Genomic DNA, 24,221 nt, shown 5'->3' on the forward strand with positions numbered 1-24,221 from the left:
CGATATTTTAAACTTTGCCCATAACACAAATATTGAGACATCTTGTAACATAAAAAACAATCATGTCCCATCTTAATTATTTTCGTTCGATCATTAATCACCAGTTCACCACCCAAGGTCTACAAAACCACTACGATTAATGTTTATTGGTTTACGTAACACCTTGACACCACCCTTAATGTTTATTGGTTTACATAACATCTTGGCACCACCATTAGTGTTTATTGGTTAACTGTCATGAAAACTTATGCCAATCGAACGGAGCATCCACTAGTAAACATCAAGGCGACAATTTTGGAAACTTAGGTTGTCAGTTTATGACCACTAGACAAGTTTGTTTAAGAATGGATATAACCAAGGCACTGACCAATTTGAAAAAAAAATCACATTTAATATTAGTGTTTGTTCATACACTATTTTCTTATCCAATTCAATTTTACCCATTCTTGTCCATATTAATGAGTTGAAACAAAAATAGCTTAGTGTTGTTCTAAGTTTTGGGGTTCCATGAGGCTAACACATGAGGTGACCCATCCACAAAACCGATATCCTCCACTTTTGATGAATGCAGGATTCAAAGAACAGTAAGTCTGCAATTCTGCATTTGACATTCCTTATTATTTAAATGATTAAAATAAGAAATGCCAAATGTAGCATAATACCGCACTAAAAAGTGAGACATTTCCAACTTCAAAACAATTTGAAATTTTATATCGACGTATTTGTCCAAAACATGACAAAATCTGAAATTGCGATGAAGAGAGGTTGCGAAACTTGCGATGAGATCAAACCAACCTGCGATTAAGTGAGAGACTTCGGCGCAACCTTAAAAGCGCAGTGGCTCTAACGTAACTTGGAACCAGAGGAAAAAAAAAGCCTTCATTAATATCTTTTTAGATACATGAGGTATTTATAATTACAGCTGATGCTCAACTACTTGGCGAACAAGTGACAAGATCAATATAGTAAGAATACTGATTAGCACGTGTTCTTGATGTTGACAACTAGAGAAGCTAAATGGCACGTGTTTTGATGTCGTAATAAAACAGGTGAGGCGTGATAGGAGGTGTCAACGAGGAACTAGGTCCCAACAGGTAGCTCGTTGGCGTAAACTTGGCCACTACGATCTTGGCACAATATCTATACATAAGTTAATGGCGCCTTAGTCATCAAATATTTGGTAAGTTTCAAAGCTATGAAAACTTTTAAGAAATAATCAGGGCACCGAGCAACAGAAAAAAAAAATGAAGCCGATCTTATCCAGCAATTGAAAACTAGAAATAACAGATTCAAGGCATTAAAAGGAAGAAGACGACCGAGAGGGATTGTATCGGAGAGAACTACGACAGAGAAAAAATATTGTTCAGAAAATCCAAACTACTATCTCCATCAAGCTTTTCTGAAAATGAGCAAAGGAATGAAATTTCGCATTAATCCTACAACTCAGCATGTAAAGAGCAGTTTTTCCTTTGCTTAGGACCTTGGCTTCTCCTTCTTCTCCTTGAAAAGAGCTAAGAGAGAGACTCCAGATACCTTAACAACCTTGAATCGAACTCCAGGAATATCTCCCACGGCATGCCCCTTACGTCCAAATCCAGCAATCAATACTTCGTCCTGCACAAACACATTAATCAGTACTCCAGGTTCACAAAGCAAATGGAGAGAATCAGTTTTTCTTTGTCATCCATCTCTTTAGAGGTTTGAACAGAGTTTTCTTATTCTTTTTTTTTTTCAAATTTAACTCACATTCTCCTCTATGTAGTTTAAACAACCGTCATTGGGCACAAAGGCAGCAATCTTTTTTCCATTCTTTATCAACTGAACTCGAGCACACTTTCTGATGGCAGAGTTTGGCTGCTTAGCTTCAATTCCACTGTGCAAACAGTTCAAGTCAGTTAAGGAAAAAAAAACCAAGATTGAGAATCACATAGTTAGAGCCTTACATCTTTTCAAGAACAATGCCTTTGGCATGGGAAGACCCAGCAAATGGCTTCTTCCACTCATTGCCAAGGTGGGATTTCTTATATGCCTTATCAGCCCACCTTTGCCTCCTGCGATGGGACTTGAGCTTGCGACCAGCTCCCATTCCCCGAGTTTTCCTGCATCAAACATTTTGTATAGTTTATGAACGTATGATACTGTGGCTTGAGCTGTGAAGCTTATGCTCATAAAGCTCACTTAATCAACGCCGGACATACTCCAATACATGTCAATGACTACTTTAAATTCTAAGGTTGTGTTTTGTACAATTGTTGTTTCTTGCTGAAAAGTTTAGGGTTGATAAATAGAAATTGGTGTTAAAATATGAGTTGCCATGTAACATGATCAGAAACGTTTTGGGTTGATCAGTGCAATGGTACCAAAACAACCTAAAACTGTAGCAGATAATATCACTGCTTTATAAACAATTCACACCTGGACTTGCCTCAATGAAAATCAATAGAATCACACCAAACTTCCCAAAATAAATTTCCTTACCATTCTCCTATATATCTCAAGAAACCAAAAGGAAGCGGTCCATCAATAAAGTAATCAAACTTGGGCTGCAAATGTTTCCCTCTGTTTTATCATGTCTGGAAGCAACACTCCAGGAACTCACAATCATAGAGATACCCCAATTGCTAAGGGTGGGCAACAGGAAGAGTTTTATCAATAATGATAACCACATGACAGACATGTTAACAGAGCCCCCTAGAATAACTCGACTGAACCCATGGAGGTATGGAGCTAACACGAGATTTCATACAAACTTGAAGACATGTGCACTGTGATTGGGGCACGTCGATACCACAAACACGTTTACTCAGCTAACTTTAACCAGAAACTATTGTACTGAGATGATCAGGAGGCACTAAAACTTTCTATTTTTCTTCTATAGTTGTATTGAAGACCGATTCATGATTCACAGTGCTAATAACACAGAGGCTAAGACTCATTGCTTAACTGAAATATTAAAAATGAAGATAAGGGGATAGATAACTAGCTACAAATATATTCAATTCTATTCCAGAGACGGTGTTTCCGACGGTTAACTGTGTGCGGTTGTCAAATTTTGTTACAGTAACCACATATTCCATCAAATGAATCAGAAAACAGCGATGGAAATAACAGAGCAAAACACTTAGCTTGGCAACATAGGCAAGTGACACGGATATAGAAGCAACCGAATATATTGAAGAACCACCGATTTAGTTCCATGGATCCTATTAAATTACCGGATCTAAAACTACAGAAACGAGAAACTAGAAAGTTTTAAGCAAAACAGTAGAACGGCAGAAGGAAACTATAAGCGAAACGAACAGAAAAAAAAAAAAAAAAAAAAGAACTGATTTAGATGCATTCACGGAAAGCCAAGTCATAAAGTAAGGAGAAGAAATGTTCTTACCCCATGGCGACTGGAGGATAAGGCTCTTCGACTGTGACGGAGGCTAGAGTGCTTCAAAGTTCAGAGACGAAGAGGAAGAAACCGCCGAAGGAAACCCTAATCTAAACCTTGCATTACATATACACTCGCATGCCCTATTTAATTAGAGGAAATTACAGAATAACCCCAAACGTTTCTAGAATTATAAATCAACCCTACATTATGCTAACAACATGTAATTTACACCTGTCCCCCAGGTCCTGTAGGACTCACTCCGTTAGTTAAAATGGACCCCTAAATCCCTAACCAGTAACCATTCCCTTCTTTTTCCAGAAAATGACTTAAATCTCCCTTGAATTTTCCGTTTTATATTAAAATATCCCTTCACTTCTCAAATTAGATTATTAAAACTTACCCTCGTAGTGACGTCACCATAAAAAAAGTTTCCCCTATATTAATATTCCGTCCAAGATCCGTTAGCATGTGACATCAGATGCCGTTTATTTTTTTTCCAAGATCCAATTCTACCCTTTCTTTGCCCAGTTGCTCTCTTAGTGTTGGATGTGCAAAAAATGTAATGAAACACTACAACCGCACATCAGGAAGGTCTTCATTAATTGCGACATAAAGTAAAAGTGATGTTCCGAATGTGCGGCTGTAGGATATTGTTTCCACTGTTTTGTGGTCTGCAGATCCTGACTTAGCACCATAACAAAAGGGATAACAGGGACCATCTTGTGTTGGGTGTACAAAAAATGTGATAAAACACTAGAGCCGCACATCAGGAATATTTCCCTTGTCTTCAAGAATTAAAGTGATGTTCCGAATGTGGGGCTGTAGGGTATTGTTGCCACTTGCCAACACCCTGGGCCTGAAATGTAACCCAGAACCTGGGCCTACACGGGCCTGACCAGGACCAGCTATTAGCCGTGTTTTCCCCCACTGCAAGTAAGTCTGGATCAAGACGTTTCAATACCCTCCCAACATAATCCCACACCACACTTTTCATTTAGCAAGTTTCACTTTTATGGTGTGTCTCAATCTCATGGTGAGATGTATGGTGTCAGATCATATTGGGAGGTGTGTCTCAATCCCACACCACAAAAGTTTCACTTTTGTTAGCTGGTGATCCCAATTCATTGCAAGTTCAAATTAGGATAGCCCATAACCCGGACTTTTGAATAGCTATTCATCATGTGACTTTTTCCCAATATCTAATCTGATTATGGCTGCAACTTGTGTTGGGTTGGTCCAAACCCAACCCAAGGCTGAAGTTCGGGTTTTGGTAAGGGTTATGACCTTAACCAACCTGATCGAACTCAAACCTGACTTAACTTCATATTGCATATATAAATAAATATTATATAAATATGGACTTTTGACTAGCTATTCACCATGTGACTTTTTTCCCAATATCTATCTGATTAGGCTGCCACTTGTGTTGGGTTGGTCCGAACCCAATCCAAGGCCGAGGTTTGGGTTCTGGTTAGGGTCATGGCCTTAACCAACCTGATCGAACCCAAACCTGACTTAACTTCATATTGCATATATAAATAAATATTATATAAATATGAATTTATGCAAGTAAGTACTTACATGTGTATAAATATTCATTCGTGTAAGTATAAATATGCGACCATGCATCTATAAGTGTATATTTTTATATATTTACGTGTATTTTATTATAAGTATTTATTATACATGCATTTTATTTATAAATTATGTCAAAATTTTTAAATTTAAAATTAATTTTTAAAAATATGATAATTATGTTCTTTTACACATGATAATGTTAATATTAAATTAACATGAATCCTCATAATTTAAGAAATAAGTACATTTGGCAAATAAGTCTAGCTAGCCTGAGACCAACCCAAACTCAACCTAAAGTTTTAAGCAAAGTCGAAAGCATTGATATGTATTGGCCCATATTGGCCAATACATATTGTGCTGGTAGCTTCCCGATACACTCCTACAAAGATTGTATCGGGTCAGACCATAGTTCATAAAATAATCAAAATTTAAACTGATCCCTCTAAACCAATTTAAAAAATAAATAAATAAAATATTAAGAAAACACCGACACAGGCCAATACACATTTTGATAATTTGAATCTTGATTTTAAGGTTGGATTATTGGGGTATTGGATCATGTTAGGATTGACCTCAATCCGATATAACTTAGCCCGACTTATTTTTATGATGGAGTCGTCAACAGTTGGAGATTGTGAGGATTGACCTTAGGATCATGTTAGGACTGACCCAGTTCAGAAAAAATATGGCAGTTTTTTTTTTTCAGAAATTGGCAGAAAATTCCATAAAAAAGAAACAATTGAAACCCTTTCAATAAATGAAACTGGCATGTAGGTTATTGCATTTAATCAAAAGAGCTTTCCAAAATATATTATTGCATGAACCATCTCATGGTAACATGCATGGTTATTTAATCTATTGACAACGACCCAAGTGCCCGAACTGAATGAATTTATTGTTTTGTCTTTTAGCGAATAAAATATAATTAAACGTTTTATTTTATTTTATTTGCAAAAATATAATTAAACGTTGATGTTGATCCACTCAATTTCAGCTGCAGCCATCAAGGAGCTCACAAGTCACAACCACTTGAATTTTATTCACTGCACATTCGGTTCAGCCACATGAGCTGTATTTAAGGACCCCTCAGGGAAGCTTTCTTAACCAAAATCGATGAGATTTGAAGTAGGCTTTGATTTCTGAACCTCATGAAATATATCATTTATCATTTAAATTGTGTTTGATTTGATAGAAAACAAAAACAAGAAAAGATCTTAATGAATTTTACAAATTTTAAATGAATTTTCTCTAAACTTTTATGCTTCTTTCTTAGTTTATCAGACCAAACATAACCTTGCGGAAAAGTAAGAAACTGAGGCTGGGATATTTTCTAAGGATCTCTTATAGCTAATGATATAAAAAATGGAATTTGTCCAATGGTTGAGCAATTTCCAATCATGCCTAATTTGTGTAGGCTAGGTCTTGTATTATAACCGGTGGTAGGAAGAAGAGGAACTGGTTGCCAAGGTTCATATAAAATAGGACGGTTGCATATTATTATACATATAATTTGCATATGTTATATGCACCGGTAGTGGCTCAATTGATAAATTCTTTGGTTAGTTGTAGCAGAGAGTTTTGGAGATGGGCTACCCCCGGGCGGGTTGTGTGGGAGACCTGTTCACAGGCTGGGTTTTAGGCATACATATAGTTCGTATTGGCCTCATATTTTGGGCCGGGTTCATTTAAATGTTGAAAACAATCAAGCCCGAGCCCCGCCCATGAATAAGTCTATTGTGTAGTCCCTTGAACCATTTGTTATGCATAAATAAAGTTAGTTCCATAAAAGAAGAGGATTGCATTTAATGGGCACAGCATTCAAACTTTTGTCAAATTTTTACGAACATGGGTTTAATTGTTACTTTAGGTATATGTTTAAGGGTCCATTTGTTTCACAGTCAGAATCGGAATTGGAGTGGTGTATAATGGTGGATCTAGGACCTTTAATCAGTGGGGGCATACCTTATGGTTTTACCTCTTAGGCCTTTTAAAATCATTAAAAAAAGACTTCAATTAAAAAGTCAAATTTCATTTGACCCCCTACTATTATATTTGAGTAGGGGCAATTGCCCACACTGACTTCTACTCATTGATGGTGTATTCTTATATTCTGTTTGGTCCAAACAAACATCGGAATATGAAATGGAATCAGTTGGAATGGGATTTCATTCCTAAGGGATGGAGAGGGAATGGCCATTTCCTCAAACGGGAGAATGCCATTCTGCCAAGAATGAGAATGAGATTTTAATTCCACCCAACCAAACAGTTGAATCGGAATGACCCATTCTAATTCCGATTATAGACCCCTATTCCAGCGAACCAAATGGAACCCAAGTGTTCTCAAAAAAATGATGTGGTACACTGGGGTTTGACTATGATATGGGAAAGATATGATATTTGAAAAACTTCTAACCAGTCAACTGGAATCATAAACATGGTAGCTAATCAGGTGTTATTTATCAAAATTCATGGATGGATTTTGATTGGTCAAAACTCTTCCCATACCATGTCTTTCCCGCATCATAAATTTTCCCGATACACTGTAGTCCAAGTTCAGTGAGAAATAAACAATGGTATAAATAGATGCCATGTCTAATGGAATGAAAAAACGGAAGGGGATTCATTTATGGAGGTGTTTCACTTTAGCTTTGTTTGGAACATGTAGTTGGAACAGGGTAAACCCCCATCTACTCAAGTTTAAAGTTGAAGAAATACAGAGATATATAGAGTGCAACACCTTATATTTTGTATTATTTTATATGTATTTGTACTGACATATTTAACCGAGCCTTAATATCTAAACTTCATTTTGTGTCAGATTCTCCCTTGAACTATTGCAAAGTTAATCAAATAAATACCTCTGCTAGCACGCATTCCTTCAATAAACACCTAAGCTTTCCTTCTGTACTGCTACTTGCTAAATCCAATTTGATGTGATTATGTATCAAGGGAAAAATGTTCCTTTTTCGTCCTAAATTATGAAATAAAGAAGACAAGGACAATATCATCCAAAATGGTAAGTTGAGCATTTAAAAATGTAATATTTTCTGTCCATTCCCGATGGAATGCTAATAGAGGTATTTCTTTACGGAACTTGTGATAATTAGTGGTGAGGCCACAGCAATGTAATGACAGCTACAATTCAAGAAGCCTTAACCCTGAGCAAATGTGAACTCCCCATGTATGGAGTTTACCCAGTTGGAAGATGGTGATGATGTACATAAATGCTTTATGTGGTTTCACCTTCTCGAATCGGAAAGACAGCCAAAGGCATGAGTTGATCTGTTTTTGGGTAGAAAAAGGTATGAATTAATTGAAGTTAGACAGAAGTGTGTTTCAAAGAAGCCTTCATCTTTTGAACGGAAGAAAGTTGGACAACAGTGGTTTTGCCTATCTTGGCTTGTTTTACACCAAGGTACATTCGATAGCAATCCGTTGGTCTAAGACACGTTCTCTGGGGGGAAATCAAAAACCAAATTTGGAGGAGCATGAGAGATCAGAATTTAACTGGCATTGCTAAATTCTTCTAAACTTGTTCGAAACCTTTTAAAGGCATCTCCTGTGCTGGCACTTTGCAGACGAGTACAAATCTGCTGGCCACATTCACCCAACTGAACATTGCCCGCACATTGGAAACATTTCTTGTACTTTATATCACCGATAATCTCAATGTGTGGCGGGATGAATGTGGCCAACAATGCGTTGTGGTAAATAGATCCAGACTCTGCAAACTCTACAATGATACGTAATTAGACGACAACCCCCCACCTGTGATCCCAGAATTCCATTTTACTCAACGCATTGGTTTGGCAGTTGCCAAATGCGTAACAATCTCAATTCAAAAACTTCAACGGCGTGGAATTCCTATTGACATCTGGTTCTTCAGAAACCAAGAACCATTTGTATCGTATTACTTGTTACAGACTTTTATTTTCAGGTCTGCAATCTCAGTTCACAAAGTATACAAGGCATGGTTAAAGTAAATGTCCTTGACAGTACCGTGAAACAGATTTTTAGGTAAATTTAATCAAGAGGCTGTACAGACTACAGAGAATACGCCCAAAAGAAACATCCCAAAACCAAGCTCATACTACAAATAAAGATAGATTGTTGCTGAGGACCCAGCTACCCTCCGTTTCATATTTAATAATGCTGGATAATTGAACAACACTGACAGACAATTTTTTCATACCATTAAAGCGAAAATTCTCTAAGATTAAAACAAATATTTACCACATCTAGCTGACTCCTCCGCAGAAGAGAGAGAGAGAGAGAGAGAGAGGGAGGGGGGGGGGGGGGGGGCGTAAAAGTAAAGGAAATAAAAGCTTTCCGGTTTAAGCTTTACAAGGTAGCCCAAATGCCCAGTAATGGAATTCAGCTTCTCCTACTCACAAAAAAACCTGCAAGGGAAAGAATTCTGTTGTAAGTTACCAAAAAAGAAAAAAATATGAAAAATAAAATCATTCTCAACCTAATGCCTACCATGAGGTCCATCTATTTCTGGCCCTTCTTCCACAACACCCCAATCTTCTTCAGCATGTTGTTCTTCTTCTTGGGTGAGTCATCATCTAGATCTTCTGAATAAGGTGAACCCATATTCCCAACAGGATGGTAACTGTCCAAAGACCCTGATCTATCCATAAATTTGCCATTGTTCCCAGTTGAAAGAACTGCAGCAGCTGCCTCAGCTGCCTTCCTCCATTGGTCCGACTGCACCTTCAACCTCCTCAACTCTGCTTCCATTTCCAAATTTGCTGCCCGAGCTTCCTCCAACTGCTCTGCTACCCTTGCTGCCCTCTTGCTGCTTTTATCTGCCTCCTCAGTTGCATAACCAAGTTTCATCAGAGCTTCTTTCTCTGCAATCCTAGCAGCCTCTACCTCGGCAATGGCCTCATTTCTAGCTTTACTCCTTTCTATTTCCTTCTGGATTTCCACCTTCAGCATCTCATTCTCTTCAGATATATTCTGCAATTCTGTTTCCTTGTCCATTAAGTTTGCTTTCAAATCTTCTACATCTGCTTTGGACTTCGTCAGTTCCATTTCCAGTTGGGATTCCCTCTCCCTGGACTGGTTCATCTTGATCTTAATATTCAACCCTTCATTTTCCTCAGAGATATTCTGCAATTCAGTTTCCTTATCCATCAGGTTCGCCTTCAACTCTTCAATACAGGTCATACTTTTCTTTAGTTCTGCCTCCAGTTCAGCTTCCCTCAGGCTAAATTCAGATTTTGCTTGTTCCACTCGTTCATAGGCACTTTGAATCTGCATTGTGCTCCGAATTTGTTCCTCCTGACACCTGATCTCAGCGGCTTCCAAGGCAGACTTCAGTTGTCCCAACTCTAACTTCAGTGAATTAAGCTCCACCTTGACTTCATTTGATTCTGCAATCTCCTCACCTTTCTCACTTTCTCCTTTATCATCACAAGAAGGCTCTACTACTGACACTTTGCTGTTAGCACTAACCAGATCTTCCCGAAGGTTGCTCACTTGTGCCTCAAAGGAACTCACTTGATCCCTCGACTTCTCCAGCTCTGAAGCCAGAGAACTGTAAGACTCTGTTGCTTTAAGGCTATCTGATTGTAACATCTCAACAGTTGATTTGGCAGTTTCCAGTTCTAGTAAAGTTTCGCTTACCAGTGCTTGGGCTTGAGCCTCAGATTCTTTGCAATCCTTGACTTCAGCTTTCATGTTCTCCACAAGAGAAAGGGCTTCTGCCAGGTCCTGTTTTAAATTCTGGATCTCAGCTTGTGCTGTTTCAGCACGCTTAGTTTGGGCAGCTTCAGAGTCAGCCACCATTTCCAGCTGGATCTTAAGCCTCTGGATCTCATTCATGGCAGACACCAAGGTAGCTGAGTCCACTGAGTGCTGCTTCTGAACAGCTTCCAGTTCAGACTGCCATGCCCGATCCCGCTCCTGAGAAATCTTCCGGAGTTCTTGGATTCGGGCTTCTTCTGAAGCAGACAAGTCCAGAAGCTGCTGCTGGGACTCTTCGAAATTTGCAGTCATGGCTAAGAGCTGCTTCTTTGCCTCTTCTGCCTCCTGCTGGGCTCGCTTCTTCCATGTCTCAGATGATGTAAGCTGATCCTTTGCCTTCTTCAAATCTTCTTGGAGTTGAGCAAGCTGAGACTCCAACTCAGAAACTCTGCTTGGGCGCTTCTTCTATATTTTCAGTAGAAGAGAAAGCATGGTTTAGTAAAGGTTATTTCTGTATTATTTGAGGTTAATTTAGACAGCCAAGAACAAAAATGAAATTTTCATCTTGCCTGAACATAAGAAGAAAATTTGAATAATGATAGAAAAACTGCTAAGGATTATGCAATTTTTCAGATATCTAATGACCACAGACATGGTGAGACTCAAGGAAAGGCACATAAAGGACAAAGGCAGACATATCTATTCATGGGGCCCATCTTGTCTGTAGGGCAAGGAATTCATGGAGTAGCATGAATGCATTATTTATTAGCATTTTTCTTCCTCACTATGCCCTACGATAATTGGGACACCCATTCCTTGCACATTCTATACATTGAGATGAATTTACACATCTTTCATTCATCACAACACAGTTAAGCCTCTGAGACCACTTACCTTTCATTTTCAAGCCTTTGTGTGACATTTAAGGCTATGCATTTGATTATAGAATCTCGAAGTTCCAAATATTTCATTTAAGTTGGCAGTTCAATTAAGGCATTTTAGTAAATTCCTCCTTGAACATGGGTGGATTTATAGTTATTACTTGCTAATTAGTACCTCAGTTACAGGGCTTCTTGGTGACCTTCGTTCATTAACTTTAGGGCTTCTATCTTTTGGTGTCCTGCTCACTGGAGTTGCTGAAGAAACTGAATCAGAGTCAGATCCAGGAGTCTTGAGTTGCCGGGCAGCTCTAGGAGTCCCTTGTGATGTCCTCTGAGGCACCTCTGAGGAGCCACTTCTGTTCTCAGAGTCAGTGGAATGATAATCAGAAGACTATTAACAGAAGAATGTATATTTAATAATTAATGAGACAGCAATCTTCATCACATCAAATGCAAAGGAATTAATGGAGCGTTTAAAACAAATTTCCTTTGACATTGTAGTTCAAATCTGGAAATCAAGTCGTGATCTATAAATTAAATTGAAACATTTATTATATTGTACATTGCAAATCATAATGGAAACTACAATCGTCTGGCTCTTTTTTTTTTCTTTGGGATGAATACAGATTATAGGGTGGCCTTACTCATAAAAGTAAAGGGACCAGACATTAATTGGACTACTCAACAGGTAAACCATGGTGGACATGGAACCTTACTAATAGGAACAGGAGAAAGCATGGCAAATAGTTCTAGATCCAGGTGGGTTGATGTACTGGTAAAACCATGTCCATTGCAAGACATGGGTATGATGAAGAAAGAAAGAAGATGCATAGGGTAGTTACAGAATACGATAAGGAGTGAAAAGATGCACAGAGAATTTGCGAGGTACAACGATACATGTTCAGCACTACACATGCACACAACGCCTTCTATGGAACATATGAAGGTGGGTCGAGGCTTCAAATCAGTACAAACCGATAAAATACCAATAAGACCTAGAACAATTTACAAACACAATAATTTAGAAAGACACCTCCATATTAGATTGCATGAAATTAACTCCACTTGCATATTTCTGGTAGCTTTTTACTTGGATGTGCAGATGTCAAGTGAAAGGAGAAGATTCCAATGTTTTCAAACTGAAGAAGCAACCGAAATTCAATTCATACTATATCCAGCAATGAGGTGCTTCAGTTATTTCTAAGTACAAAAGAGAAGCATCAAAAATAAAACAAACAGGCATGGAAAGCAACTTAAACAAAATAGAAAAAAGGTTGTTTAGAAATTACAATGAAGAAAAGAAACCACAGTCATTAGTTTCTAGTTGAGTTGATAAAACGGCCATAGTTAAAAATTAAAAACAAAAACCACCTTGAGTTTATAAATCAATATATGGTCTATGGCTTCAATGGCCTTTTAAAATTCTAATTTTCTAAACATGAAAGGCATGTAGGTCACATGTGTAACGTGATCCTATCCTACTATTATTTAAAGACGTAGCAAACGATATAGAACTCAAGGCCTACCCTCATAAATACAGTAGCTAGATTCCACAAAACAGTCTTAGATAGAGGCCTGAAATGGATCAGAAAATTACCTTGTTTTTGGTGTCTGCATGTTTTACGACCCCTTGTGGTAACAAAAGGAGAGAATGCAAATTAAAGTTCACTCACTATAACAGCTCCCGGACCCACAAAAGCCTGCAACAATGCAGAGAAATCACAAGTTGAGAAAAGATCAGGCACAGGAATCCGGCGTACACGCACATGAAAAAATAAATGGGTGGAGCGCTCCTCATCAGTACGTACAAGCAACCCAAGCAAACAACATGATCCCTTCAAACAAACTCATCCACGGAAACTACCACCACTACTTCCACCAAACCACACCGAAATAAATCAATGAATCAATAAAATAAATAAAGATATTAGATAAATTTTCGTTCACAAACGGAAGCCTCTTTTCCTCTTTCTCCAATTTACTCCAACATCAGTACTTGCTTATACAGTGTTCTAAATTCATCATTGCGACCACGGGTGCCCACGGAGAAGGTAATGGGCAAGGAAATTTCCTAAAATGCCCCTAATGGTTATCATTTGTCGACTCGTGGACAATCCATCACTCACGGGACGAACAGGGTTATTTTGTTCGCAAGTAGGGGCATTTTTTTGTAGTTTGAAAGACCAAGGGAACAGGGGAACGAAGGCTTTGTCTAATCAGTAATCTCCGGGGCCTCCCTTCTCAGTCCCCGTGACTCAAGGAACCCCGTCCAACCATAGTTTCTTTGCTGATTCTTCAACACTCATATCGTAAGAATGACCACTAACCGCTCAAACGAACAAACCAGAGAGAAATTTTTAGGATGAAAGCACGGCTTTCAAGGAGAGAATGGAAGCACATTTTATGCTTTTGTTTACAGGGGAAAAAATTTGAGGAAGATTCTGTAATCTGTACGTCAAAGGCCTTCAATCCAGGCCCCTGCTTCAAAACAGCTACCACTACCGATAACCGGATCCTAATTACGATGTGAACCAAAGTATGAGAGAAGTGAGGAAGAAATCAGTAGATTCAAGGGTTACAACAGGAAAAACAGATAGAACGTCGACGAGCCGTCGTTCTTTGCAAAAGTTTCAGCATCAGAGAAATGTTCTCGGAAAAGAATAAACCAGAAAACGAAAAGTGGATGAAGAATAATTTAAACACACAGAAAAGCTTTTATCGGTGCGATATTTTGTCTAACGAGAAAAATCTTCGAAAAGCATGAGACCTTCAAGCTCCCAAACTCGAATACAAGCCGGCATTATCTTTCCACGCCATAGCTTTTCCAAGAAATCAGGTTTCTCCAGAAAAGAAGACCAAAAAGCAGCATTCAAGAGCACAAAAAAAGTAGCAGAGCTCAAAATTCGTAGCTCGAACAACGAAAACCACATTAAATCCCCAAATAGCACAGATTTACCACTTTCGCTCGCATTAAAACCAATAAATGGGGAAAGCACATCTACAGAAAAATTAGCTCCAAGAACGAACAAAGATGAAGCAGAGTAACATACTAACATCTGCATTTGTTCTTACCAGCAAGCAGATCTATACCAGAAGCTCGTCAGTTTGTCCTGAGCTACCAAAGTCTCGGTCCAAACGCACTGGAAACGTTGGTTTTTGGATGAAACCAGGAAGACCTGCGAGGGTTCCACGCAAACGTCGCGTCGCTGCTGCTCCTTATCTTCTTCTTCGTTCTTCCTTTTCCTTCTACTTCTTCTACCTTCAGTTCCCGAGGCTCTCTGTCTCTGTGTAGGTGTAACTAGAGACCAACGAATAAGCCTGAGCCGAGCCGTATACGGTGAAAAAAATATGGGAGCGCGATTTTGTCGTTTTCACGTACCCCTCTGATCTCTCTCTGTGCGATAGATTGGATTTAATTAACTAAAATGACCGATTTGCGTCCGAAATTCAATTTATATATTATTCATTTATCAGAGAGAAATAAAATAATTCGGGATAATCAAATCAAAAGAGAGAAAATTTGAATCGATGATGTCTTGTTTGGTGCAAGTGACAGCAGCAGAGGCGAGACCTCCGTCTACAATTAGCATCACCTGTGGTTGGTGCGAGTGAGCGGATAAGATGTATCCGGTCCCACCCTACTGATCGAGCGGATTAGTTAGATGGACCCACAACAAGCAACGACTGTCGTGAATACTAAATGCCTGACAAACACAGAAATCAAATGATCAGGATTCAGGAAGCAACGCCAACGCGTCGCTGGTAATGCAGTAAGCCAGTAAATTTGTTGACTAGTTGACTTACCTCAGTGGGGGAAAAGAATACATAAAATAAGAAGGAATAAAGCTGGCGAAAACGTTAGTGGTTTCTCTCTGTTTCCATGAAAACAGCACGGACGGAGAGGCCGTATGTTTTATCTGGGTTTGGCTCCATCCGTTTGTGTTCGTCGGTCGGTTGTACAATCTACAACCAAACACTACTGTAACAGGTACAGACCGGAGAGGAGCTCAGAGCTCTCAGCCTCTCGGAAAAGGTAAGTTTTAGCAAGTGCCCGTGCCGCCGATGGGACCACCTTAGTTAAATCAGAAATGAAACGAAGGAAATAGGTGATACGTGTTTCTGACTAGAGCATAATACACATATTCTAATCGGACGATTTATGAAGCTATTCTTTATGTTCCACATTGACCGTTAGGATTAATAGATTCCAACTTTTACGGTGAGCCCATGAACCACACATTGCTACTGCATGTCCATGTGATACGATGCATCAATCACCTTGACAACTTCATTAGAGGGGCTCGCTTCACGAGAGAAGACTGTGTCGGACGGACATGATTTAAAATGAAGTGCTCTCGCCGATTTGGATTATTTTAATGTGGAAATTAGAAAATGATTCGGAAAACACATAACTTACAACAGTTGGGAATGTCGTCCTTCTTGTACCATTCATTGGGAATGAATCATCGGATCCCGATTCCAGCTTCCGGGGCTGCACGTCAGCACGTTCTTCAGTTGAGCTTTCCCAATCAGATTTCCCAAATTATCCAAAACAGGCATAGAGGGGAGCAGTTAGCTTCTGAGCTTCGGCCTTCAGCGGTTGTGTCTGGCCTTTGTGCTTTGGAGTAGAAATTACAAAAAGCGTTTTATGGGAATCGGAGTTACGAGGTCCGGCTTTTGTTTGATATCAAGTTTTCAACTATCGCTCTCCTTCGCTGGTGGGGCTTTTGATAGAAAATTAAATGAGAGAGTTGAGTGAGGAAGAGGGCAGAGGGAGTGTGGATGGGCACAACATGTGGCGGTGGGATGGAATGGAAAGCCACTTCCCTAGTCGCTGCTTTTTGAGTTGGGCTTTGGTTGGAGGCCTCTTTTCCTTTCCTTTGCTTGCTTTGCAATGAAAGCAACACCTAATTCTTCCTTTGTTTGCTGAATCAATGCTTATGCTCTTTTCATTTATGCTATAAAAAAACAAATAATATCAACGGTGATTAATTATACATCCCATCAATACAATTAATACGACCAAGGCATTATTATTTTAGTGAAGAAAATTTAATTAGAGTATCGAGTCATTGCTCACTACCGAATTTAGGATTGCAGCAAACAGTGCTGCTACGATTGCATCTGCTTCTCTCTCTGGGCAGACTGCAGGGAACCCGGATATAGAACCCGGTCTGTCCGAAGACGACTGCAAAGCCAGGTCTCTTTTTAAGGAAAAACAGTAAAACACAACGAACTGCCTTGATCTTGTCGGATTTTCAAGAAAAAAAAAAAGGATCCAGATCCGCCGAATCCTAGGATTACCTAGGGATCAAGGACAACTAAATTTAATAATATTCAAACCTTCCTACACCGACGCTCTAATTTTGTTCTCGAATGAAACGCGCTCAAGAAGGTGAACAAAAGAGAAAAGGAATATATATGTATCAAAATATATGGAAATTTACACGATTACAGACAAAATGGCAAAGAAGTTGGCTCATCCATGCAACAACCAAGAAGCAACCTTGAAGAGCATCGATATTCACGTGTTCTAAGCAAAGCAAAAAAAAAAACAAACTCCATGTAAAAGTAATTCCAGCTCATAATACATGTAATAAACCCAAAGCTATCATGTCGTATTGGGATAAGGGTTTACCAAATACCAACAAAGGAATTGGATGTATAATTAATAAGGCTATGGTTGTTTGTTTTAAAGTAATTTTGTGTTGCATCATAAAATAATGCTTTGGTTTTTGGTAGTATGTATTGATGTATTCGAGATGTTTTGAATTGAGGATACAATCAATGAAGGGATGAGAGATTCATCGTATGGATGTTTAAATCTTGCAGAATAAATGGGTGAATTTCAAAAGAATTTTTCTCCCTTTCAACTGGGAATCGCATTCCGTATTTAAAAAATCATATTTTCAATGATCAATCTTGAACCATAAACTGAACCAGATCTGAACCAAAAGAAATAGAAGAAGATTATATTTGATACGGAGAAACAATATCTCCCAATGAAGGTGTTCATGCCCAAAAAAGGATCCAAAGATTGCTCCCACTAAAGATGGTATAGTGCAAGATGGAGCAAAATCAGCAGTATTCTTCTCCAAGAATTATGTCATTCGCAAGAAACAACAGGATGACACGTGAGTACAACTTCCTATCAATTCTTTCTCAAATAACTGATGTCAAGATTGAGTCTTGACTTCTCCCACAACTGGAAATCGATCTGGCAAACTGGGCGGCAATAAAGAATTTTGCAGGGTTGCTTAATTCTTTCTTCTGTGTTTTCCAGCTCTCAAGAGGATGTGAATAATCTCTATCAAAGGCTGCCACCCCTTTATTCTCTTGTAACCCTAAAGGATCAGCTCCTAATCCAATTAGGACTTGCTTATCCAAATCTGATTTGGATCAGACATCCCTTTAGGTGATAAGGATAAAACATTATCTTATCTGTGACGGAAGAGTTTCTGTGGAGGTGGAGGTGAAGGTGGGGTATTCGAAGTTGCTGCAGATGGCGAGGCTGCCAGGAGTAGCGGTTGGTGGGGTCACAGAAGCTAGACTATTAACTTCGAGTTTCGTCCCTTGGTCACAATGTCCATTACTTCTACAGATGAGGTATCTCTTATTTTAAGGATTTATCTCTTTTTCCTAATTAAAAATTCAATGTTTATAAGGGCATTTTAACTGTAAGGAGAGAAGGGAATGCCAATCTTAATACTTCTAATCATTGAAGCACCATATCAATGTTAATCAGTTGCGGCAACTTTCCAAATAGGATGCCAGGTGCAGGTGGGTCCACGTCCGTTTAGACATTCTTGAATCAGGGGGCAATTCAAGAAATGTCAAATTTATGTTTCATCTGAAAAGCCGGCCACCGAAGAAGAAACGTTTTTTCGACGTTTTTGGGTCCAATTGCTTGTGAAATTCTTCCGTGCCAAACACCCACTTGATGGCTGATGTTAAATAGTATTTAATACAGTCATCAAGTGCAACTAATCCTGACAGCATAGAATTATATGATATTCTGCGCCACACTGAAAACATTTCCGGTACTTGCATGTTGTTGTTATGTGTGCGCGATTGGTGTGAGGAGCGCTATGTAAAGAGCAGATCCGGTGGTCTCATACATTAGATACATAATCGAGTGGAAATGGCAGCCAGCAAAAGACGCATATCATGAGATTCAGGAGATCAACTTCGGTCAGGGACTCGGGGTAAGTTCGTGCTTACACCATCCCAACAGCCACTTGCACTTACATCATATAATTGGCTAATGTGGGCCCAACCTCAGGCCTATCAAGATGTGCCATAGTCCGTTTAGACTATGGACCATGGGCCAAGAATTAGAGAAATTTGGTTATGGGAAATACTACCAACACCCAATTACTTGTGAAAAGAAAAGGCTTAGATCTTTCCAACGCCCATGGATGATGGGCCATAGCCCATTTAAATTAAGACTTGAGAATAGATAATGACGTCGAAATCAAGTTGGTAAGGCATGGGCCATGGGCCACGGCTAGGAGAGATCCGGTTGGAGGAAGTACTACCCTCTAGAGAGTAGAGATTGAAAACACCCTTAAAAATCTGGCAGTGAGAACAAATGCTTATATCTTTCCAATTTATCATTCAAAACGTCTCCAACGCAGAAATCAGTCGTCCATGAATGCTTATGAAAGCAATAACCTACACCATTCGATACGAAAAGAAGCAGTAAATCATTATAAGTGGCAAGAAGTACTGTGGTTCAGGACCTGCACCCATTTGTGAAAATCAATTTTACCATATTGTAAAATCCAAAAAGCGATCAAAGTAAAAAATCGGTGCTATCAATTAGGGGTGGCCATGAGCCGAGTTTATTACGACTTATTCGAGTTTTGCTCGTAAAAAATTCAGCTCAGCTCAATTTAAATTGAGCTTCGAATCGAGCTCAAATATGATACATAGGCTCATTTGCTAATTGAATCGAACTCAAGCCTAATGAAGCTTGCAAGCCTAATATAATAAATAAATAAATTTTTATTATATTCATACATACATACATATATATATATATAAATATATATATAATAAATAATTTTTATTATATATAATATTTTTTGTATAATGATTTTATTTTTTATGTATAATACTAAATAATTTTTGTAATTCTTATTTTGTTGTATGTAAAATAAAAAAAATATTTTTAAATATATAATTTTTATTTTTTAGAAAAAAACTTGACTTGTAGTTAAACTCGAATCAAGCCTAAGACTATTTCAATGAGCCAAGCTCGAATTTCCAAACAAGGTTCAAAATATCGATATGCCTGATACGTCATACGGGCAAATCAATACTGAATTTTGTGCCCTTTTTTATTTTTTTCACAACTGGTTCAAGGGAACCGGTTTAAAGCTCCTCCACCCCCTGAACTGATCAAACCCCTGATTCACCCACTGTAGGGGCGTATCAGAGAAATCCCAAAACGATATATATTGACTCATATAGGCCGATACGTGTCGACACTTAAAACCTTGTAACCAAGTATTTGACTCAACTCGAATCCACCCCTAGCTACCATTGCACAAAAATTCATTTTATCGTTTCTTGCCATGGTAATTCTCACATAACCCAAAGTAACTGAAGTATAGATGATAAACATCCATGATGTGGCATATGTTTTCTCAAAATCTCAAAAAATGTCTTTGGGGTTGGGGGAGACCAACCAGCTGGAAGCTGCCAATCGCATAAGGTGAGACCTTACAAGGCCTCACATCTGCTCCAAGCCTCCAAATATATTTGTATTTATCATGGGCTGCATATCAATCACTAGTCAACATGCCAGTATTCCATACACTCTACCGTGGTGATCCATGCTGGTTGGTTGGTAAGATCTTCTGTACTTGTAACGGTCTCTTAGGATCCGTTTGATTTGCAGGAATAGTGGTCTGAAATTGTAATCGGAACAGCTTATTCCAATTTTAACTGTTTAATTGGGCCGACTCGAAATCTCATTTCTATTCATACTGGAATGGCATTCTCCCCTTCGAGGAAATGGTCATTCCCTACCCCCTCCCTTAGAAATGAAATCATATTCTTGCTAATTTTAATTCTCATTCACATTCCTATTTGAACCAAACAAACTATGAGAATGAACCATTCCAATTCCAATTCCAGAGGATTTCAATTTCGATTCCGACTACGAACCAAATGGACCCTTAGAATCGAATCCCACCACCTGAATTGAGGGATGGACTACCCATTGTGTAGCCGCTTGGAGAAAAAAAAGCGTGGTAACTCATGCAATGTACAGGTTTCAATAAACATTTGGTAGGAATATGATGAAACCTGCGTAGTTGCAGCTTCCCCATGGCAAGACTGGTGGACCTCACATGCACCCTGCTCTGTCCCCACCCTAAATCCTTAGTAATGTATTTCATAATACTATATAAAAAAAAAAAAGCCAAAACAGCCATGACACTAGAAGAGTTTTGACCAATTAAACCCTCCATGATTTTTTTAATACCAAAATGGAGCTGGTCAATCCAATATCATCCATGATCCTTACCCATATTTTACAGGTTTGGAAGATCAATACGACAGTTTTCAACAAAGCAGCCAAAATGCATGCTTGAAAATTCCAACACTTTTTCTTTATTCAATTCCAAAACCTGACCATGAAGGCCAAATCAAAATAAAATGCAAAATATAAGTGATAATGGCAACTGCATATGCCACAAAAGATTTTACGAAGACACATAATCTGTGAGAAAGCAAAACCTTATTTTACCAAAAATAAATATAAAAGAAAAATATGCGACATAATTAAAATTTTAACTAAATAAACTATCTAAGGCTTTATATGAACCGAGGAAATATCTTTATTTGCATTGCCACCAAGGTAGTTATTGGCTCAATTTTTTGTTCATCCTCCAGATTAACTACCTGTAATAACAAAATAGAGATTTGAAACAAAGAGCACTAGAAAATAAAATTTATATAAGCAAGTTAGACAAAAGATTTTTATTGTATAAGTTTCAGATTGGCCCTCTGCCTATGATTTTTGGGTCTTTTTCTGCAACTGTGTATATGAAGTCTGTATCATCCAAGTAGTGGAAGCATTGGATCCATTTGGTTATTAATGCATACCATGCAAAAGATTCATACATGGATTGTGAAAACTCAAAAATATTTATTTGAAAAGCCCAAAGTTCAATCGCGTCATAGCAGGATCACCAATAATTAACATTAAGGGCGCATTTGGTTTGCAGAAATAGTGGTCTGAAATCAGAATTAGAATAGGTTATTCCGATTCAAATTGTTTGGTTGGATGGAATTGAAATCCCATTCCCATTCTTGGTGAAATAGCATTCTCCCATTTGGGGACCCTCCCTTGATACCTACTCGAACTCGAACAGATTCCAGTTTCCATTCTATACACACAAATAGACCATTCTGATTTCGATTCTGACTATAAATTTCAAAATTTATATGCAAGTTTTGATTCCATCCCGTTGGTTGGGCGAAATCTGAATTACAACTGAAGAATGACCATTCCCTCCCCACCCTTGGGAATGAGATCTCATTCCAGCTGATTCCAGTTCCGATTTTGATTTCCATATGAATCAAACGGACCCTTAGATGTATGCAATTAACCAACCAATAAAAACCTCTCCAACAGATAAATTAATCATCCATGAATGCTCATAAAAGCAAAAGCCTAAATCAATATGAAAAGGAGCAACGAATCATTATAAGTGGCAAGAAGTAGATCCTGATCAGATGAACAACTACTGTGATTCAACTAAATGTTCAAAGAAAAAATAAAAATAAAGAACAACCTATGTTATTTCTGTAAATTCTGAGAGGACCTGCACCCATCTGTGATCTGTCATCCGACTAACACGTAGATTGCATATATGATTCCAGGAATATAACCCAATAGTGTGAGCAGCAAGTCGATCCAGAATTCAATCTGCAATTCAGAAGGAAACTATAAAAAAGTCTGGACATGCATATTGAATGAAACCGTTAAGTAACGGGCAAGGAAGAGTTATTACTCCACAGCCATAACGAAGGAAAACTCCAACGGGTGGTAGAAGTATTGCCAGCACCACTTCGATAAACGTTTCTGATCCCATTCTCTCTCGCTCGCTCTCTCCCTCCCTCTCTCTCTCCGCTGGGAATTTACTTCAATTCTTCTACGTTGGGAAGGAGACGTTACAGATTGGGCCGTGACGGGGGAAAAGAGATGATGGCAGCCAGAGACAGAGAGAGATGGCAATGCATCGATATCTGGGGATGCAGCTGGAGAGGCCACGTATTGGGGCAAGTGCGACACGTGTCGTGTTCTCATGCAGATGGTTACTTGAACCGTTTCTGTTTGACTAACTTCAGCCGAAAAATATGGCCCATGGGCTTTTCTGCCGTGACCAATGGCCTACATACGTGTGTTCCAAAAAAAAGGATTAGAACAACGTGAGTGATATGGATCCTTTTTCTTTACATAAATTCGAACGGGAAAGGTTGTAAAATGGGAATTGGAATATCTTTACTTTATTTTCCCTATTTTTTTTATGTGTTTGGATTCGCCTCTCAAAGTTTCATCCCGAGGATAAACGGATAAAGGTGATGGATGCATGGAATCTTCCCTTTTTCCCAAAAATCAAACCGACCGAAAATGACGAATGCCAAGATACTGTATCGATATAATCAGTGTTTGGGATAAGGACTAATAGGAATCCTGATCAGGATCGGGATTAGGGATGGGATTGAGGTCCCCAACCCTCATTATATATAATTTATATTATATATATTAAAACTATATCATTATATTATTTACATTATATATTATATTTTTAAAAAATTATTTAAAATTTAAAGTTTTTATTTATTTTTCAAATAAATATTGTTATCTAAAAAACTTTTGGGGATTTGGGTCCCCATGGGGAATCCATTCCCATTGGGGGTTAGGGATGGAGGACAAATTTTATCCTCGGCGGGGATCGGAGACAAAGGATGGGTTAATTTCATAATTGGGGTTGGAGACGGGGAATATGATCCCAACCCCATTGCCATTCCTAGGCAACTGGTTTCACTAAGCCTTGGCAAAAAAATCATTAAATTAGTCAGAGATTCATTAACTCGGGTGGTCAAAATGTAAACCCATTTGACATGTTCAATGGTTTTAACCATTTTTTATTTTATTTTTATTTTTTAAGTAAAACATGTCATCCCTTCAAATTAGACGGTCAAAATGTCGACCCATAAACCGGTGGTCAGAACAGTTCTCTTTTCGGTCATTTTTTAAAACCTTGGATATAATAGTAAATAAAATTGATTGGATGTAGCATTCTCTCTCTCTTTATGCATGTATGCATACTAGCAAAAGAGAAAGAGAGAGAAAGAAAACGAAAGACAGAAAGAGGATTTCACATTTGCCCCCGATAGAGTGATAAAACACGCCCGAAGAAGCAAGAATGTTTATCTTAATGTTCATTAAGAACAATTCCCATACTTATTGATGTAACCGTTTTCGGCCACGTACCAATGTTTTGTGATGTAAAATTTTTTGGCAAAGTACCTCGTTATTCGACCCGGTGGTGGCGTGCCTTAGTGACGAGCTACTTGGTGGCGAACTGCTTGGTGAAGAACTGCCTGGGGCGAACTGCCTGGTGGCGAACTCCCTGGTGGCAAACTGCCTGGGGGCGAACTGCCTTGGT

At 38.6% G+C, this 24,221-nt stretch overlaps 3 protein-coding genes across 9 annotated transcripts; all 3 read right to left on the reverse strand.

Moving 5' to 3' along the window:
• Positions 1 to 1,236: 1,236 nt before the first annotated feature.
• Positions 1,237 to 3,471, reverse strand: LOC148868305 (small ribosomal subunit protein uS12). Its single transcript, XM_088970259.1, has 4 exons — positions 3,386 to 3,471; positions 1,944 to 2,099; positions 1,747 to 1,873; positions 1,237 to 1,614 (listed from the first exon to the last, which is right to left on the reverse strand). Exons 1-4 carry the CDS (start codon positions 3,388 to 3,390, stop codon positions 1,474 to 1,476), a joined length of 429 nt encoding a protein of 142 aa, XP_088826385.1. The 5' UTR covers positions 3,391 to 3,471; the 3' UTR covers positions 1,237 to 1,473.
• Positions 3,472 to 9,011: 5,540 nt separating this feature from the next.
• On the reverse strand, positions 9,012 to 16,490 carry LOC148868306 (interactor of constitutive active ROPs 2, chloroplastic-like). 3 transcript variants are annotated; one of them, XM_088970260.1, is made up of 7 exons: positions 15,950 to 16,490; positions 15,126 to 15,236; positions 14,605 to 14,926; positions 13,130 to 13,232; positions 11,708 to 11,888; positions 9,440 to 11,116; positions 9,012 to 9,357 (listed from the first exon to the last, which is right to left on the reverse strand). In XM_088970260.1, the coding sequence occupies exons 4-6, from the start codon at positions 13,147 to 13,149 to the stop codon at positions 9,452 to 9,454; spliced, it is 1,866 nt and encodes a 621-aa protein (XP_088826386.1). In that variant the 5' UTR covers positions 13,150 to 13,232; positions 14,605 to 14,926; positions 15,126 to 15,236; positions 15,950 to 16,490; the 3' UTR covers positions 9,012 to 9,357; positions 9,440 to 9,451. The 3 variants fall into 3 exon arrangements, with proteins under 3 accessions (XP_088826386.1, XP_088826387.1, XP_088826388.1); XM_088970261.1 differs by lacking the exons at positions 15,126 to 15,236; positions 15,950 to 16,490 and having other exon boundaries at positions 14,605 to 15,098; XM_088970262.1 differs by lacking the exons at positions 14,605 to 14,926; positions 15,126 to 15,236; positions 15,950 to 16,490 and adding an exon at positions 13,341 to 13,517.
• A 2,618-nt stretch (positions 16,491 to 19,108) lies between these two features.
• On the reverse strand, positions 19,109 to 22,771 carry LOC148868307 (low temperature-induced protein lt101.2-like). 5 transcript variants are annotated; one of them, XR_016107306.1, is made up of 3 exons: positions 22,560 to 22,771; positions 22,341 to 22,474; positions 19,109 to 19,206 (listed from the first exon to the last, which is right to left on the reverse strand). XR_016107306.1 is itself a non-coding variant. In XM_088970263.1 (2 exons), exons 1-2 carry the CDS (start codon positions 22,638 to 22,640, stop codon positions 22,391 to 22,393), a joined length of 165 nt encoding a protein of 54 aa, XP_088826389.1. In that variant the 5' UTR covers positions 22,641 to 22,771; the 3' UTR covers positions 22,227 to 22,390. The 5 variants fall into 5 exon arrangements, 1 of the variants encoding a protein (XP_088826389.1); XR_016107307.1 differs by having other exon boundaries at positions 19,109 to 19,274; XR_016107305.1 differs by lacking the exon at positions 19,109 to 19,206 and adding an exon at positions 21,128 to 21,444.
• Positions 22,772 to 24,221: the final 1,450 nt, after the last annotated feature.

Source organism: Nelumbo lutea, chromosome 2 (assembly GCF_056320005.1).
Source record: "Nelumbo lutea isolate HS-2025 chromosome 2, American lotus-T2T, whole genome shotgun sequence".
NCBI lineage: Eukaryota > Viridiplantae > Streptophyta > Magnoliopsida > Proteales > Nelumbonaceae > Nelumbo > Nelumbo lutea.